This window comes from Macrotis lagotis, chromosome 1 (genome assembly GCF_037893015.1).
Source record: "Macrotis lagotis isolate mMagLag1 chromosome 1, bilby.v1.9.chrom.fasta, whole genome shotgun sequence".
Classification (NCBI taxonomy): domain Eukaryota; kingdom Metazoa; phylum Chordata; class Mammalia; order Peramelemorphia; family Peramelidae; genus Macrotis; species Macrotis lagotis.
In genome coordinates, this window is record NC_133658.1 from 929,018,212 (window position 1) to 929,035,858 (window position 17,647).

Here is a 17,647-nt window from a genome sequence, read left to right on the forward strand (position 1 = left end):
AAAAGACATGACCCCATTTGGGACATTCTGTGATGACTAATAAGAAGGCTTCTGATTGAAAATCTTTCCATAATGACTGCATTTATAATGTTCCTCTCTGGTGTGAATTTTCTGATGACTAACAAGATTGCTTTTCCATCCAAAAGTCTTTCCACAATGATTGCATTTATAGTTTTTCCCCACTGAGGACTGTCTGATGGTGACCAAGATTATACATAAAAGTGAAAGTCCACAGTGATTATTCATAAAGTTTATCTTCAGTGTGAATTTTCTGATGTCTAGTAAGCTGCCCTCTTAGTCCAAAAGTCTTTCCACAGTGATTACATTTGTAAGGTTTCTCTCCAGTGTGGATTCTCAGATGGACACTGAGGTATGACTTTTCACTGAAAGGCCTTCCACATTGATTACATTCATAAGGCTTCACTCCAGAGTGGATTCTCCGGTGTTTAGCAAAATTGGAGCTCGTTATAAAAGTCTTTCCACACTGATTACATTCATAAGGTTTCTCTCCAGTGTGGATTCTCTGATGCACAACAAGACTAGAGCTGCGTGGGAAAGTCTTTCCACAGTGATTACATTCATAAGGTTTCTCTCCAGTGTGAATTCTCAGATGGACACTGAGGTATGACTTTTCACTGAAAGTCTTTCCACACTGATTGCATTCATAAGGTTTCTCTCCAGTGTGTATTCTCCGATGTTTAGCAAAATTGGAGCTCGTTATAAAAGTCTTTCCACACTGATTACATTCATAAGGTTTCTCCCCAGTGTGGATTCTCTGATGTACAACAAGACTAGAGCTGCGTGGGAAAGTCTTTCCACAGTGATTACATTCATAAGGCTTCTCCCCAGTGTGGATTCTCTGATGTTTAATAAGATTGGAGCTCTGTCTGAAAGTCTTTCCACACTGATTACATTCATAAGGTTTCTCTCCAGTGTGGTTTCTCTGATGTATAATGAGAGATGACTTTTCACTGAAAGATTTACCACATTTAACACACTCGTGGGGTTTCTCTCTAGTATAAATTCTTTGAGGGGAAATAAGTGATGACTTTCTCCCAAAGGCATTTTCCAGTTGCATACACTTAGGTAGCTTCTTTCTCGTATGAAATTTCTGATGGTGAATGAAGGATGACTGTCGCTTAAAAGCTTTGCCACATTCAGTACAACTATAGTGTTTGTTTTCATTGTCAATTATCTGGTGGTCCATAAGCTCTGAATTATAGTTCAAAACCTTCTCACCTTCATTACCAATATTAGGCATTTCTCTAACATGGCTTTTCTGAGGTCTAATGATTTCTGAATTCAAACTGAAAGCCATCTCATACTGATACAATTGCATTTCAGGAGACTTTTCATGAGACCCAGCAACCTCTAATTGTTCAGTAAAGCATTCACTATATTTATCGTCTTGGGGACAGTCATTCCCTGACAGCATTTTCTTACAATGAATTAGGAAGACGCTCATTCTATCTTTATCAAAGTCACAGTGACTTGTCTGCTTTTTCTTTCTCTTGATTTCAGAATCACAGTGGTCACAGTGAACATCATTCGCCCATCTTTGCCCTTGTGATGCTTCCACAGAAATACTCAGATCTGAAGTCATCTCCCTCATTTCATCCCTAGTCTTTCCATCTAAAGGAAACAACAAAAAATACTGATCAGAAGACACACACAAAATCAAAATATAAACTCTTCTCTGAATTAACAGATAGGAAACTCATCTGTTTCCCCTGGGAACCAGAAAAGTCTTCAAAGTCAAATAGTCAGAATCAATCAATTGAAAATGGCATTAGTTCACATTCCCAGGTTGACTTTGTTTACAGAGTTTCACATACATGGAGATTCTCACAACAAAACTGCAATAAAGTCAAAACCAATATTCTCTCTACATTCTCAACTCAGACTGCAAAGCTTAGAATAAGCTGAACAACCTAAACAAGAGCTAAAATTCATTGTTGCGCAACTTCTGTCCATGGTCCTAGATAACTTTTCTTTATTGCCCCCCCCTTTTTAAATAATAAGATTCTTTTGTTATTACATGTTCACTTGCTTACATTTGTTAGGTAAGTGTGTACAGACCATTAAACAAATGGCCAGTGGAAGTAGTCCATTTTGCATGTTTGTAATATCATTGAAGTGGTAATATTCTACTGGTATGAGTTAATGAATAGTAAGACAAATGTACTGTAAAAAAGTAACGACATTTTAAAATCCAAGCTTGGTTGCATGCATTAAACCTTTACTTCATCACATTCTATAACTCTCAATCTGGTTAACAATGATTAGTACCATTTGGTTGAAGGGAATGAACTATCATCTCACCCAGGATTAGAAGTCTATCATTGCCAAGTCCCAGGACCAAGAAAATATTCTTGATGCTCAGTCTCCTAGTGATTATTCCTTCTTTATGACTGTATAAACTTCTATGTCTCTGTCCTTCAGTGGCTTTGTTAGCCTCTGAATTTGGGGGTATTGCCAGGTTTTGATAAGGCTTCTCTGCACTTATTGTAGCAACTATACTTTTGATATAAGGATGCCTTTGAGTAGAGAAGTCTTCATTCGTTACCTGAGACTCAGATCTACTCAGCTCCTAAATTTTCACGGTACAATTTCATGTTTTATTGCAATTGATTCCAGTGGTCCTCCCAATCTAACAAGCAGTCTAAACCTGGCAGTGAGGTAAGGGATCCCAACTATGGGCAAAGCTGCTTCAGGCCCAGGTATCCATCCTATTCTGTGGGATACAAAAAGCATGAAATCTGAGAGAGGGTCTATAAAACCCTAACCCTTTCCCACAGTGTCCTAGAGGCTGCAAATTTAGGTAACACCATCTCAGCCCATATGTTGACAAGGCAATCCTTTGACTTCTTCCTAACTGACTTCCCATAGCAGCTTTTCCAAATCTTTTCATTCCTTTCCAGCCCTCCCATATGGCTTGCTCCCCTGCCCCCATCCTCTCAGCATAGAATTTGGCCTCATATTTCATTATAACAATTGGACATTTACCAAGAGCTTTTTCACCTCCTCCTCATGTCACAGAAACTAGATGCCTTCTTTTCTGCCTTTATCCCTTTCTCAAATGAGGCAACCCTCCAAATTTATTCTTTTTATAATGTTTTTCACATAGTTCTTTCCAAGCTACCTTTTAAACTGCTCTCTCAATATACGATATGCCCTACCTTTCTCCAAGTCATCAAAACTTAGCATTTAACTTGAAACATAGGTAATTGGTTGGATCTTGTCCTTTGTTATTGAGGAAGACCAAAATGACATAACTCTGTTAAGAGACAAGCTACAGTGTGGCCAACCAAGTTTGATCAGAGCAATATGAGCAATACCACTCTTTTGCAGGTCCCAAAAGGACCCAGGCTGAGCTGTTTTCCACTCTTTCCCACTCATCAAGCATTTATAAAGTGATGAAGACACGTGGTCAATCAGCCAGCACCCTACCATCCATAGGTGGTTACGGCAAATGGAGAAGTAAGTTCACTTCACTTCTGAGCAATAATCTCTGTGAACACCTAAGGAGCATTCTCGAAACTAGCACATCTCACATTTCCTTTGAGCTGCTTCCCTTCTGACTTACTCATAGAGCACAGCACCCTTTCTGATGAGAGCACAACAAGCTGGGGTGGTCCTGTGCCAGTGTCTCCCATGTTGCCCAATCAATTCTAAAGTTCTTAGGAGAAGCCTTGAGAGTGTCCTTGTATTGCTGATTCTGACTCCATGGTGAACACCTGCCCTGTGTGAACTTTCCATAAAATAGTCTTTTGGGCACTCTTTGTCCTTAGAAGAACATGGTCACCCCATCATAGCTGTGCTCTCTGTAGTAATGTTGCAATGTCTGAGAAAGGACTAAGTCTCATAACTTGTCCTGCCAGTTGATCTTCATAATCTTCCCAAGACAATTTAAATGGAAGTGATTCATTTCCTTGGCATGGTGTTCATAGACTGTCCAGGATTCACAGGAATACTGCAATGAGCCCAGCACAACAGCTCTGTAGACCTTCACTTTGATAGTCTAATACCTATTCTTTCCCACACTTTCTTTCAGAGCCTCCCAAACAATGAGATAACCCTGGAAATGCGAGTATCATTCTCATTATCAACGTGTGAACCTTGCTGGAAAGTAAGTGGCCAAGTTCAGTGAACTTATCCACCAGATTCAAAACTTCTCCATTTGCCATAACCACCTATGGATGGCGTGGTGTTGGTTGATGGAACACGTGTCTTCATCACTTCATTAATGCTTAATGAGTGGAAAAAACTCTGGAAAACAACTTGTAGTAGACAGCCTGGGTCCTTTTTGGAGCTGCATGAGAGTTCCATGACCCAAATTTCCAAACAATGGATCCTACAGGACTATCATTTATCCCTGGAAGGGAAGTAAAAGGTCTTATCAACCAGCCCCTTCATTGCACAGATGGTGAAAATGAGGTGCAGAAGTTCAGTGACTTGCCTAGAATCCCACTCCTAAAAATGTCTGATCAAGATTAGCACTCAGGTCTTCCTTCCCCCAAATCTAGCATTCCCTTCTCTGTGACATGTAGCTTCCTCCTTTGATAATAGCCCTCAAAGACTTGATTCCATTTAACTCACCTGGACAGGAAGTTCTGGGGTCTTCTCGTTCCAGCACGCATGGTCTTTCTCCTTTCTCACAATGGGAGACCAAATCCTCTCTGGGAACTGGAACACCTAGACATGCGAAAGAAAAGCCAAGAGGAAGGAAAGCCACACTCAGTGTAGTTCTCTTCAGGGAAAGGGGACATGGAGGAAAGGTCACCAAATGGTTTACAGGATACTTCAAGGATCACTTTTCATGGTATTTGTTTTTGGGAGCACTGGTGGGGGATAGGAAGATCATTTAGAAGCAGAAAAATCAGTTTTCTAAAATTCTTTCATAGAAAGCTTGTCTGATTTCATAGATTCCATCATCTAGAGATTAAGAGGCAGTTGGTAATACAGTTCAGAAAGTGTTACTCCTGGATTCAGGAAGCCCTGATTTCAAATCCAGTCTCAGAGTTATTACCTAAGAACCTCATGCAAGTCACATAAACTCTTTTTGCCTCTGTTTCCTCTATTCTAAAATGGGGATGATAATAGAAGCCTGGTAGAGGTAGTGTGTCCTTGGTCCTCTTTCATACTTTCTCTAAATTCTAGAACAAAAAATGGTAGAAAAGGAAGTTATTATCATTTTGGCTGATGTGGTCGAAATGTGGCAAGCAATGGGCTAAAGGCTTCAAATATTTTCTAATTTCATCCTCATGTGTGTCATTTACTTTAGGCTTTTATTTTTAACCTTCCAAAGAACAAGACCCAGCCCAAAGAGGAAGAGGCTTCCCTGCACTGCCCATCTCCAAGCAAAAGCTGTCCAAGAAATTTTCAGAGACTTGGCAGACAGCTTCATGTTCAGGGAGAAGGCAGATTATATCTATATAATCTTTGATATTAGTTCCAAGTCTGAAATTCTCCAACAATGCTTTGATGTTTGACCTAGAACCAGCAAGAGATAGCCTCAGGGGCAAGAAAGGCAAACCCCTGTATTCTGTTTCACAGGGCAAAGACCTTTACCAGGAAAACCAGGCATCAGGAGGACCCTGGCTCTTGGACACAGGAGACCAGTACTTTGGCCTTTCTCAGAACTGATAAATACTCCAAACCCTGCACATGAGGAAGGGAATGAAGGCAGCGCTTTTTATGGTAGATTCAGTTACCAAGAAAAGTGTCCGTACCCACACAGAGCATGTTCCGGGCAGTCTCCAGCATGACCTCCTTGTACAACTCTTTCTGACAATGGTCCAAGATGCCCCACTCATCCCAAGTGAATTCCACAAGCACATCCTTGAAAGTCACCAGCTTCTAAATTGTGAAAAAAATATCAAAAGATTTAAAGATAAAAGAGTCTTCAGAGTTCATCTAGTTCAATGCTCATCAAATCCCAGGAACAAACTGAAGCACCAAGGAAGGATTTTTCCAAAGTTCCTATCTGCATGACTGTCAGAATCAATATTTTTTTTTAATTTTAGAAAGGTTTTATTTATTTTGAGTTTTATAATTTTCCCCCCAATCTTGCTTCCCTCCCCCCTCCACAGAAGACCATCTGTTAGTTTTTACATCCTTCCCATAGTATGCATTGATCTAAGTTGAATGTGATGAGAAAGAAATCATATCCTTAGGTAAGAAACATGTAGTATGAGATATAGCAGAATTACATAATAAGACCATTTTTAAAAAAAAATTAAAGGTACATAGAAAGTCTTTGGTCTTTTTTCAAACTCCATAATTCTTTCTTAGGATACAGATGGCATTCTCCATTGCACAGAATCAATATTTAGAATCACAACCAGGAAAAGCTCAATGCAATTTTAAGAGAGATTTTTATATTTGCAGTTAGAATAAAGTTGAGAAGTGTGTTACTATGGATCCATTTCTCTATGGAATCCATAAAGTTATGTGTTCTACCAGAGACAGAGGAGGATCACTACAGGAGAAAGAGAGATGAGGTGAAATAACTTCTTTATTAGAATAAACAAAGGCAAGATATTATAAAGCAAAGTCCATGAAGATTTGATGAGATGCCAGAAGTAACTATGAATTTAGGATAGAAGAAGGGGGAAGTTTTCTGTGATTATTAAAAAAGAGAGTAAAGATAAATAAAAGAGGTAGTTCTTAGTGCTGGAAAGAAAGTCTTCTCTAGATGAAAACATGCTCAGTATTCTTGAGAGATAGTAATCACAATCTGTTCTGAACTCAGTGGTACGAGTTTGTTTTAGTCAAAGAAAAAAGAACTCTCCTTTGTTGGGGGTTTGAGGTGATCTTGGTATCATGTATTATAAAGAAAATACCTCATGCCTTGTTTTATGATTGTTTTCATTGGCTAATACCATTATGTCAAATAATCACTTAAGTTTTTAGAACTATTTGTGGTCAAAGATCAATTTTTATCAGCTATTTTGAGGAATGGAATGTGCCTCTTTGATGAGGTTTGTCTTTCATTCATTCTCGAACAAGACCTTGACATCAGATGCGATGACAAGCATATGAATTGGATTTGAGTGATGGGGAGACTGTGCTAAGTCACCAACTTCACTTTCTCCTCCAGCAGCCAGATAGGAATCAAGGTGATTGGAGATGGTCCTGAATGAGCGGAAATCAAGGTTATGTGACTTGCCCAAGGTAAACAGAAAGGATCTGAGGCTTGATTTGAAATCCTGTCTTCCCAACTCTAAGGCCAGTGCTCTAATTGTGTCCTTTATAATTTGAAGAGTACTTTCCCTATCTTCTTGGAGCTTAAATGAAGTTGCCCCACCTCCAGATAAGATCCCAGATTCAGACCCTACTCAGATATTCCCTTTTAAAGTAGTAAATAGGGGCAGCTAGGTGGCACAATGGATAGAGTACTGACCCTGGAGTCAGGAGGACCTGAGTTCAAATCCGGCTTCAGACACTTAACCTAACTGTGTGACCTTGGGCAAGTCATTTAGCCCTTGCAAAAACCTAAAAAACCTAGTCTCCACCCACTGCCTTTATTCTATTGAGAACTGTCTTTGTAAATATGAGGGGTGTATGTGTATGTGTGTATACACAAATATGCAAAATAATAAAAAAAATAATGAAAGCTTTCTGGGAGTGTGGACCCAGATTTGAAATAATTCAGGACTTGTTCTTGTTTGAGGTCGACAGAATGCTAGCAACATGAGACAGTTTAGTGAGTCTGGTGAGTTCTGATAAAATAATCAAGTGTTTAGTTTCAGAATGAAGACTAGAAGTTGAAAATCCTATTCTGATATTAACTGTTTTCCAATTAGTTTTGTTTAGTTTTGAAGGGGAAAAAATGAATACACACACACACACACAAACACACACACCAGGAATTAAGTATTTATAAGTCCAGATATAGTTTGATTTATTCCAAAATTCCAAAATTCAGTTCTGAAGCACTAACTAAATTAAGAAACATATTAAAACTATATGATTATCTTGTTAATTAGAGAATCATATATGGCCTGATTTTCTGTGCCTTACACCTAAAAATGTATATTGCATTAATTTAAAAGGTTTTTAAGTTTAAAAGTACGTAATTTTGGTCATGGTATTTTGAGTGTCCTAAATGTTATAATATTAAAACTTACTGGTAAATGTAACAGGACAGATTTCCTCATAAACTAAACACTTGGAAATTTAAAATTGTTGTTTGGATCACAGACAACATATCTGGCCCCAAAGTTATGACCCTTATTAGGTTTTCCCCCCATCAAATTTAATTGGTTTGATCTGATTGGAATTTGGGGGAGGTTTTTCTCCATTTTTGCAAGGCAATGGGGTTAAGTGACTTGCCCAAGGCCACACAGCTAGGTGATTATTAAGTGTCTGAGGCCACATTTAAACTCAGGTCCTCCTGACTCCAGGGCCAGTGCTCCATCCACTGTGCCACCTAGCCGCTCCCTGAGTTTTTTTTAATAAAGGAATTTGTTTTAAGTTTGTTTGACTACTATGAAAATTGTGAATTTGTTCATTTGAGTTATCGGGGCAGGTGGTGAATGGAACATTTTGGAAAGGGAAATATGTATTATAATTAAATTGCTCCCTCTGCAATGATCATGTATCTTATGCAAAAGTAATATAGGTCTCTGCCCCATCCCAGTTTTCAAGTTCATGAGATGAGGTCAACAAACTTTTGAGAAAGTACCTTGTCCCTCCCTGACAAAGATTTTCCCTGGCATAAGGAAAGCTTTTTAACAAATCAATGGAACTGAGCTAGCCTGAAAGAATTAAACCATTGCCCCTCATCTACATGTCCTTAATTACCTCATCCATGAACTGAATATTTGGGGCTACTTTGAATGTTTTAAATGGGGAATGTAATGAAAAACTCAACCCTGTTGCATGAATTCTACCTGAAGTAGAATTCTGGCAAAATCTTTGCAAAAAATGGGGGGGGGGGGGTTGTTGTGTAATTATAATTGTCAAACTTGCTTCATCTATTTATGTATCAATAAGGTGGAGATGTAAAAATCAGTCAGGGCTCTTCAGATGAACCATCTATAGAAGATTATTTAACACTGGGATAAAAATTTGTAAAAGCCCCTTTCTTTGAAAAAGGTTCATCTGTAAATTCATTATCATATTAGCCTGATATTGATGTGTCCAACTTTGTTTAATGAAACCAGGAACAGGGAACGTTGTATATTTTCATTTGTGTGGCTACTTTGCTCTAAATTTATTGCCATTCCATGACCAAAGCAAAAATCATATTGCTATTTTGAAATTATTGTATGTATAAGATTAAATTTCTGAGGGGCGGCTAGGTGGCGCAGTATATAGAACACCTGCCCTGGAGTCAGGAGTACCTGAGTTCAAATTCAGCCTCGGACACTTATTAATTACCTAGCTGTGTAGTCTTGGGCAAGTCACTTAGCCCCATTGCCTTGCAAAAAAAAAACCAACCCTAAAAAAAAGCTTAAATTCCTGAAGAATCTCATTATCTTTTGAGAATGATGAGCATTATTTAGGTAGAAATAAATTTATGAAACAAAAATATGTAAAGTTGTAAAGGTTAAAATTAAGGAAATCTATGCTGTTTGGACTGTTCTAAAAAAGATTTGAATATGAGGACATATTTAGTGAAATACAATAATTTATACTACTGTGCTTGGAGACCTGATTATTCTTATGACACCTTTGTTTGAAATTAGTAACACCTGGTGAAATTTTTTAAAATCACCTAAAATATTTTAATTGTTTAAAAGGATTTTAAAAGTAATCATTTCTATTTATTCCTATTCTTAAACATGGCTAATAACCAAACATTCTACTATAAAAAACATTTTTTTAAACAAAGTCTGTTTCAAGAGGCAATTGGGATTGTTGATTTTTATTTTAATCCCGAGTTTATTTGATTTTTTTAAACCATAGGCCTGTGCAACAACAGAATTGAGTTTTGAGGTTCTTCTGTAACAGCATATTATTGTTGCCACTGAATGGTTACAGTCACCACATGGCATATTCTGATACTTTAGACTAGAAAGTTTAGGGCTAAATCTCTGATCATAAGAAATTACTATCAAAAACCTCATGCGGGGGCAGCTGGGTGGCGCAGTGGATAAAGCACCGGCCCTGGAGTCAGGGGGACCTAAGTTCAAATGCGGCCTCAGACACTTAATAATTACCTTAGCTGTGTGGCCATGGGCTAGTCACTTAACCCCATTTGCCTTGCAAAAACTAAAACAAACAAACAAACAAAAAAAAAAACCCAAACCTCATGAGACTGATAATTGGCCTTCTGAGTTTGAAATCCAGACATAAAGGAAATTTAGGTTGCAAAAGATTATGAGGCCAGCAACACTGTGAGGTTCATAGATACTTGTGGGTGACAGGCTCATTGAGAAAGTTCTGTGATTGTACTTTCCTACCTCATTTCTCAAATATGGCATTTGGAAATGTCCCACTTGGCAGATTTGAAATCTGCCTCAAGGAATTTGGTCATCCCTCTAGCCTTACCTGGAAACTGATATCTAAAGGAAAAAAGATGGTTGTTCTTGCTAATGTCTTTGGTCCTTGTATTAAATTCCTGTGTTCAAGTCAGATGATCAGTATAAAGGAGAAAAAATAATATAGATTACAAGTATCTAATTCTAATAGCCAGATAGACTAAACTTGGCATTTACTGTCAGCTACATGCTCCTCTGAAAATTGAGATCCTTTAGTTTTTCAAAACACTAAGGGGATATTTAAGCAACTGAAGTAAATATATACAAAGAGGAATGACTTGTGGTCTATTTTTAAATTCTTTTTCATATTTGTTAATTTCTTCTTTGTCCTTTCAGATTCTTTTTAACCATGGACAAAAGGTTAAAAACCGATTATCAACCGCCTACTAGATTCACCCTGTTCCAAAAATGATTATTCTTATGGACGTTATTTTTGTTAGTGGAACACCATCCTCCAAATGGGGGCAATAATGTAATGCCAAGTACATTAAAATGAGTCTTCCAACTAGATTGTAACGATACATGTCATTTGTATCTCCTGCGAGAGGAAATCAGAGAACCAGGCTTTTTCCAAGTATATTCAGATTCCTTATATGTAGCTTCCTTTCTGATGAAAGAAATGTCTCAATACAAATTTTAGTTCGCAATCTGTGATTTTGGAACCTCTTTGATTTATCATTTGTCACAGAGAGAGACCTTGGTTTATGAGTAGAAAATTTTTAAAAATCAAATTTTTTTCAATCCAGTACTTGGAAAAAACCTGGTCATTGACACACTCCTGGAGATACAAAAGACATCTGATGTATCCAGAAGAAATGGAGTAGAAGTTTATATATGTATTTACTTTTGCCATCTTGATAAGAACTTTCCTTGTATAATTTCAAATTGTTTTCTGAGATACATAAATCAATTTACAATTCTAATTGTAGAGAATAAGTACGGGTATCTTCCCTTTCCCCCTTTACTATCTATTTTTCCTATTTTGTTTATTCAGGTTAGATTCTAGAATGCTTTGATTCTAAGATTCCCTGAAAGTGAAATTCCTGGTAGTAGAGCAGGGAATTGTGGAGGCAATGAATCTGGTACCTTCATTGTGCCACCAATCTTTTGAATTGGCTCTCTGGATCTAATGTGATATAGGGTGAGCTGAGAATAACTTACTTGGAATTTTAATCACAACCCCTTAAAAGTTCTCACGCTACCTTTTCCAGAGGTACCTGCAGAGTTTAGGGAGTCATAAGATAATTTTAAAGATTGAGAGGCAAATGCTGGTACCAGGGACTGCCTGATGCTCTCTTCTCTTTTGGGGTTTACACTTCACCAAATTGGTGGAACAGAATTGGAGGAACAGAACCCCAGTTTCTGAGCAGCCTCTATCCATGTGGTTGAGGATCTGCTGCAGTGCCTGGGAATTCTCATGACTGCCTATGTCGTCTACTACAAGGTACAGGCATTAATAGCTCAAGGTAAGAATGGACACCTTGTCTGAGTTCAAAGACAGATGATGTGCAGACAAGTTTCAGCTCCATCACTTAACTAGCCATGAACCCAACTAGGCTCCTGTGAAGTTTCCTCTTCTGTAAAATGAGGTCAATAACTGCCCTGTCTTCTTCTTAGGCAGAAAAATCCTTTACTGTCATTGGGGAAGGGATTTTTCTTCAGCAGTAAGGCTTTGAGAAGTCCTGATGGATGGGCCAATACAATGCCATTTCTCAATTCCAGAGACCTATAGCTATGACTCTACCTTTAGGGAGGCTACTGACTTTTGAATAGACAGAGGAAACTGAGGTGATGCCTATAATGGGCATGCAATACCCAGAGAAAGGGAAGAGACTTGCCCAAGGCCAGATTTTCAAATCTCAACCTACCTATAAAATATTAGGGCAAGAGGGACCTTACAAACCATCTAGTGCATGAGTATAAGTTTGCGGAGCTTAAGAAGGACTGGAAATATTTCACCATCTATGCTTATAGAACCTTAATCTTCCTTTAAGGCTTAGCTTACCTGACATCTCTTCCAAGAAGCCTTCTGTTTCCCAATAATAAACAGAGCATGGACAGAGCAAGACCTGGATTCCTATCCTGTTTTGGATAATTACCACCTGTGTGACCCTGGGCGGTCAGCTATCTTCCTTGCGCCACATACTTGCAGTAACTAACCTCACAGGACTGTGGTAGTTCCCAAAGGATTTTTGTAAAGTGCTTTGCAAACTTTAAAATGCTCTCTAAATTGCAATGACTATAAATGATTTCCCTCCATTTGTTTTCCAAGAGCACTTTTTTGTCGGTCAGTATTCAACTCCATTGGAGTTTTCCTAGACATTGACCATTTCTTCTGCAGCTCAATTTTTGAGGAGGAAACTGAGGCAAATGGTGTTGTTACTTGCCATGTGGCACACAGCTAGTAAATGTCTGAGGCCAGATTTGAACTCATTAATGAGTAGTCCTGACTCTGGGGCCAGTACTCTATCCACTGAACATCTAGCTGCCCCAAGAGAACTTTAGCTTTCCTTTTTGCCCTATGACTCTCTTTTATTATCCTCACCTACGGATAGGGCATATTATCAGGGCTTTATATGTATCAGGAATTCAACATCTGTTAAACTGAGTCGAGGAAAGCCGTTCCAGAAAGGGCAGAAGCGATCCACGCAAGGTCAGCCAACTGGTAAACAGAATTTGAAGCAGGTTTCCTAATTCCTAATTCAGAGGTATTCTGCTCTTTCCCATTGTTCCCACATTTCTGTGCCAACTACCTTTTCTCCACTCAAAGTCATTTCCTCAGGTTTTGTGGCCAAAATAGGGACAGTGTGGTATAGAGGACAGGTCTTCGGTTTACATTCTAAGACCCAAGAAATAGGTCCAAGGAAATTGCTTGAAAAATAGCAATCAGCGGGTTCAACAAGCACCGTTATCTTTGATCAAAACAGGAACAATATCCAAGTAGAATCATCACTAGAAGCTGGCAGCGCTCCGCTATGTGCTTTGTGAGGAATAGAATCTGTCCTCCTTTGAGATGGACGGGAGCGCTTGTCCTGGCCTTACTTCAGGAAAACATTGGAAGGAAGACCTTGTCCTGCCCTCCAGGTGCACTAAAGGGTTCTGTTCTACCTTAGACTGGGCAAACGGGCACTTAGACTCCAAGACCGACTTCCTCCCTCAAGAAAACAGCAGCACGGGAGGGTGGCTGCCCTTGGCGGCCAGTAATGCCGCGGTCTCCTGGCAAGTTAGAGGATTGTCTAGTCGTGTTAGGTCGCCTTGCAGCTCTCTGCGGTTTCGATCTGCCTCAGCCCGGGGTGGTCACCAGAATGGCCTTCACCTAACAGCAGTGGCAAGTCTCGGAAGAAAGCTGCGTGTCTGATAGAGTTTTATTGTTCGGTTATTTTAACTGTGATCTAAGGTTTTTGTAACTGTAATGATTCGTATGAAACACGAGTGAGGGACGGGGCGGCTAGGTGGCGCAGTGGATAGAGCACCGGCCCTGCAGTCAGGAGTCCCTGGGTTCAAATCCGGTCTCAGACACTTACTAATGACCTAGCTGTGTGGCCTTGCAAAAAAAAAGCAAAAACAAAAAAACTTAAAAAGACGAGTGAGGGCAGCGATCTACCGTGTCCCTAGGCTGTAACGACAGCGCTGGCAAAGCAAACAAGGGAGAGCAAGTTTGGGTTGGAGGAGGGGCACGGAAGAGAGCTTTAGATGCCCAAGTGCCAGCAAGCCCCGACACAGAAGGCAGCGGGCGGGTGCTGTTCCTTGGCGGCCACATGTGTGCAGAACGCGTGTGTGCCAGGCGCTGCGCGGCCCCCTGGGGCCAGCACGGCCCGGCCCGGGCTGCACTCACCTGGGGTGGGGGGCTGCGGCTCCCCGGGGCCATGCCCTCTCCCTCCAAACTCCCGGCTCGGCTCAGGCCTGGATCCGCCGCAGACGGCTGGGAAGGCAGCTCTGTGTTCCCGGGCTGGAGACGGGGGGCCGGGCCCACGGGAGGCACCCCAACCCGGTGCGGTCCCAGGGGGCGGCGGGAGCCGGGCGGGGCGGGCGATGGGGCTTGGGCTTGGCAAGGGTCCCAAAGCAAGAGCCCGGCCCGGGGCGGGGGGCCGTGGGGGCGGGGCGGGGGGCCGTGGGGCCGGGGCGGGGGGCCGTGGGGGCGGGGGGCCGGGGCGGCGGGGGGCACCTGCAGGGCAGCGGGGCTGCAGAGACGCCGAGCGCCGGCTCCGGGCCGGACAAGGGGGCGCCCGGGCTGAGCTTGGGGCCGCGCCGCGGGGCCCGGGGACACCCTGATTCCGAGAGGCCCCGGGCCGGGGAGGAGAAGCCGGGCCCCGGGGGCCGGGCCCGACTCTCGGCAGAGGCCTGGAGCTGGGGGAGCGGGGGGCAGCCCCGGGGAGCTGGGGAGGGGCCCGGGGGTCCGAGGCGCGCCGCGGGGGGCTGAGGCCTGGGGGGCCAGGCCTACCTGGGGCTGCGGGCACCGGGCGGGAGAGCCTGGGCTCCCCGCGTCCCCTTCCTGGCCGCTCGCTCTGGGCCCGCCTCCCCGGCCCGCCCCCCCGCCCCCCGGCCCGCCCCGCCCGCAGCGCGGCCCCGCCCTCTCCGCCCCGCCCCGCCCCGCCCCGCCCGCAGCGCGGCCCCGCCCTCTCCGCCCCGGCCGCCCCCCACCCTCCGCCCAGTCCCGCTTCCCGGGCCCCAGACCCCGGCGCCTCCATCCTGCGGCCGCCCCGCCCGTGGCCGGGCCAGGCCCGGCTGCCGCAGCCCTTGGATCCCAATGAACTTGGCCGCGTCCTCCGTGCGCCGTGGGCACGAGGCCAGGCCCGGCAGCGGCTGCCCGGCGTTCCCCAGCGTCCTGCTCTCCCATCGGGGCTGCAGCGGGCCTGGCCTGGGCAACGGGCCGGCGGCGTGTGGGCCGAACGCTCCCTGCCCCGACGGACGAGCCGGCCCTTCGGCTCCCCCTGGCCTCTGGCCCCGTTTGGCCTCGCCGCGCTCAGGGCCCGGGCTTCCCCGGCGCCGTGCCACGCTCGGACATGGCTAGATCGGGTGATTCCTGTATGAGACACCCGAGGCGGGACACCTGGGCCCGAAGGCCAGAAAAAATTGCATGTGAAATAATTTGTGTCGTATATATACATATGGATGCATGGATGTATGCATGTATATATGCATAGCTTGGTTGGATTTTTCAGCAACCTAGAAATTCAGTATAGCATTGACAAAGCTGTCCATCCCCCCCCCCCCCAGAACTACCTCTCTGCTATTAAAAAAAAATCCAGCAGTTCCCTTCTCCCTTTTCAGTGGGGTTTGGGTTGGAAATGCAGTCTGATTGCATTATACTGCCGTGTCCTCCCATCCAAAGTTGAAAAACAAACAAAAATATTTTTACCAAAGCTCCACAGTTAAGTAATAGCAATTCCCATATCGATCAATGTCCAATTTTATTTAATTCAATAAGGCAAATGATCACCTCTCAGTCACTAGACTGGTAGCATAGAATGCCCCGGACTAGTGGTTGGTCATTCCAGTAATCAGAGCTGTAACATCTTCCTCTTTTTCTCTATTTTTTCCAACTAGATGTAAAGATATTTTCAACAACATTCATGTGGGTGAGATTTTGAGTTCCACATTTTTCTCCCTCTTCCTTCCCCTAACACATGTGCCATCCTCTTAAATGCATATCCATATTAGTCATGTTCTGCAAGAATCAGAAGAGAAAAAAACATGAGGAAGAAAAGCAGAAAACACTTTTTTTTTTAGTTTTTTTACAAGGCAAATGGGGCTAAGTGGCTTGTCCAAGGCCACACAGCTAGGCAATTATTGTCTGGGGTCGGATTTGAACTCAGGTATTCCTGACTCCAGGGCCGGTGCTCTATCCACTGAGCCACCTAGGCGCCCTAAATCTAAAAAATTTTAAAAATTGTTTTCTGGGGTTGGGGCAGGCAGCTAGGTGGCACAGTGGATAGAGCACCGGCCCTGGAGTCAGGAATACCCGAGTTCAAATCCGGTCTCAGACACTTAATAATTACCTAGCTGTGTGGCCTTGGATAAGCCACTTAGCCCCATTTGCCTTGCAAAAAAACCTTAAAAATAAATAAATAAAATTTTTTTGATTTATTAAATATTTATTTTTTCCAACCACATGCAAGGGTAGTTTTCAACAATCATTTTTTTGGCAAAGTTTTGAGTTTTAAACTTTTCTCCTTTCCTCTCTTCCATGCCCCCTCCCCTTGACAGAAAATCATCCCATATAAGCTAGACATGTGTAGTCATGCTAAACATACATCCCTATTATTTATATGCTGAAAGAAGAATCAAATTCAAATAAAAAGAGAGAGAGAGAAAGATAAAGAAATAAGATAAAATGTTACAAATTGAAGATGGTAACCTTTGGTCTACATTTAAACTACAGTTCCTTCTCTGGATATGGATGGTATTTTCTATCACAAATCTTTTAGTTTTTTCTTTTCTTTTTTTTAGTTTTTTGCAAGGCAATGGGGTTAAGTGGCTTGCCCAAGGCCACACAGCTAGGCAATTATTAAGTGCCTGAGACTGGATTTGAACTCAGGTCCTCCTGACTCCAAGGCCGGTGCTCTATCCACTGCACCACCTAGCCGCCCCCACAAATCTTTTAGAATGGTCTTTCTGCGATAATGAAATAAAAAAAAAATCATCACAGTTGATCATCATCCAATGTTGCTGCTAGTGTGTATAACATTCTTCTGGTTCTACTCACGTCACTATCCTTCGGTTCATGCAAGCCTTTCAGGGCTATCCTGAAGTCCCATCCCTCATGATTTCTTACAGAACAATAGCGTTCCACTACATTCACATTATTACCATTTGTTCAGTCATTCAGCTGATGGGTATCCCCTCAATTTTCAATCCTTTGCTGCTACAAAAGAGCTGCAATATATATTATTGTACAGGTGGGTCTTTCCCCTCTATACCTGTAGTCTCTAGTGTGCTTTTACTTCTTCTCACCCTGGAATAGTAACCCTGGACAATGTCATAGTCTTGCAATGAATGATTTCAAAGGGTACCCTTCTGATCAAGTGTCCAACATGAGTACCATAATCCAAATTTATTGCTGGTTGGCCATTGGCTTTCTGGAGCACATCCTGCACTGGCGGGCACTACATTCTCACCCCAGTGAAACAGACCTGTCCTCCCAAACCTCTAGGTTG

At 42.4% G+C, this 17,647-nt stretch overlaps 1 protein-coding gene across 1 annotated transcript; it reads right to left on the bottom strand.

Annotated features, from left to right (window-relative positions):
* Window positions 1-143: 143 nt before the first annotated feature.
* Window positions 144-14,523, bottom strand: LOC141510108 (uncharacterized). The gene is made up of 4 exons (XM_074220110.1): window positions 14,326-14,523; window positions 5,733-5,859; window positions 4,600-4,695; window positions 144-1,632 (listed from the first exon to the last, which is right to left on the bottom strand). Exons 1-4 carry the CDS (start codon window positions 14,356-14,358, stop codon window positions 239-241), a joined length of 1,650 nt encoding a protein of 549 aa, XP_074076211.1. The 5' UTR covers window positions 14,359-14,523; the 3' UTR covers window positions 144-238.
* Window positions 14,524-17,647: the final 3,124 nt, after the last annotated feature.

Bases quoted from the DNA above. Each gene is read 5' to 3' on its own strand.
- LOC141510108 (XM_074220110.1), bottom strand. From the start codon at position 14,358: ATGGCCCCGGGGAGCCGCAGCCCCCCACCCCAG. The intron at 5,860-14,325 runs GTGAGTGCAGCC...TTCACAATTTAG, and splicing joins GCCGCAGCCCCCCACCCCAG to AAGCTGGTGACTTTCAAGGA. The intron at 1,633-4,599 runs GTGAGTTAAATG...TGTTTCCTTTAG, and splicing joins CCCCAGAACTTCCTGTCCAG to ATGGAAAGACTAGGGATGAA.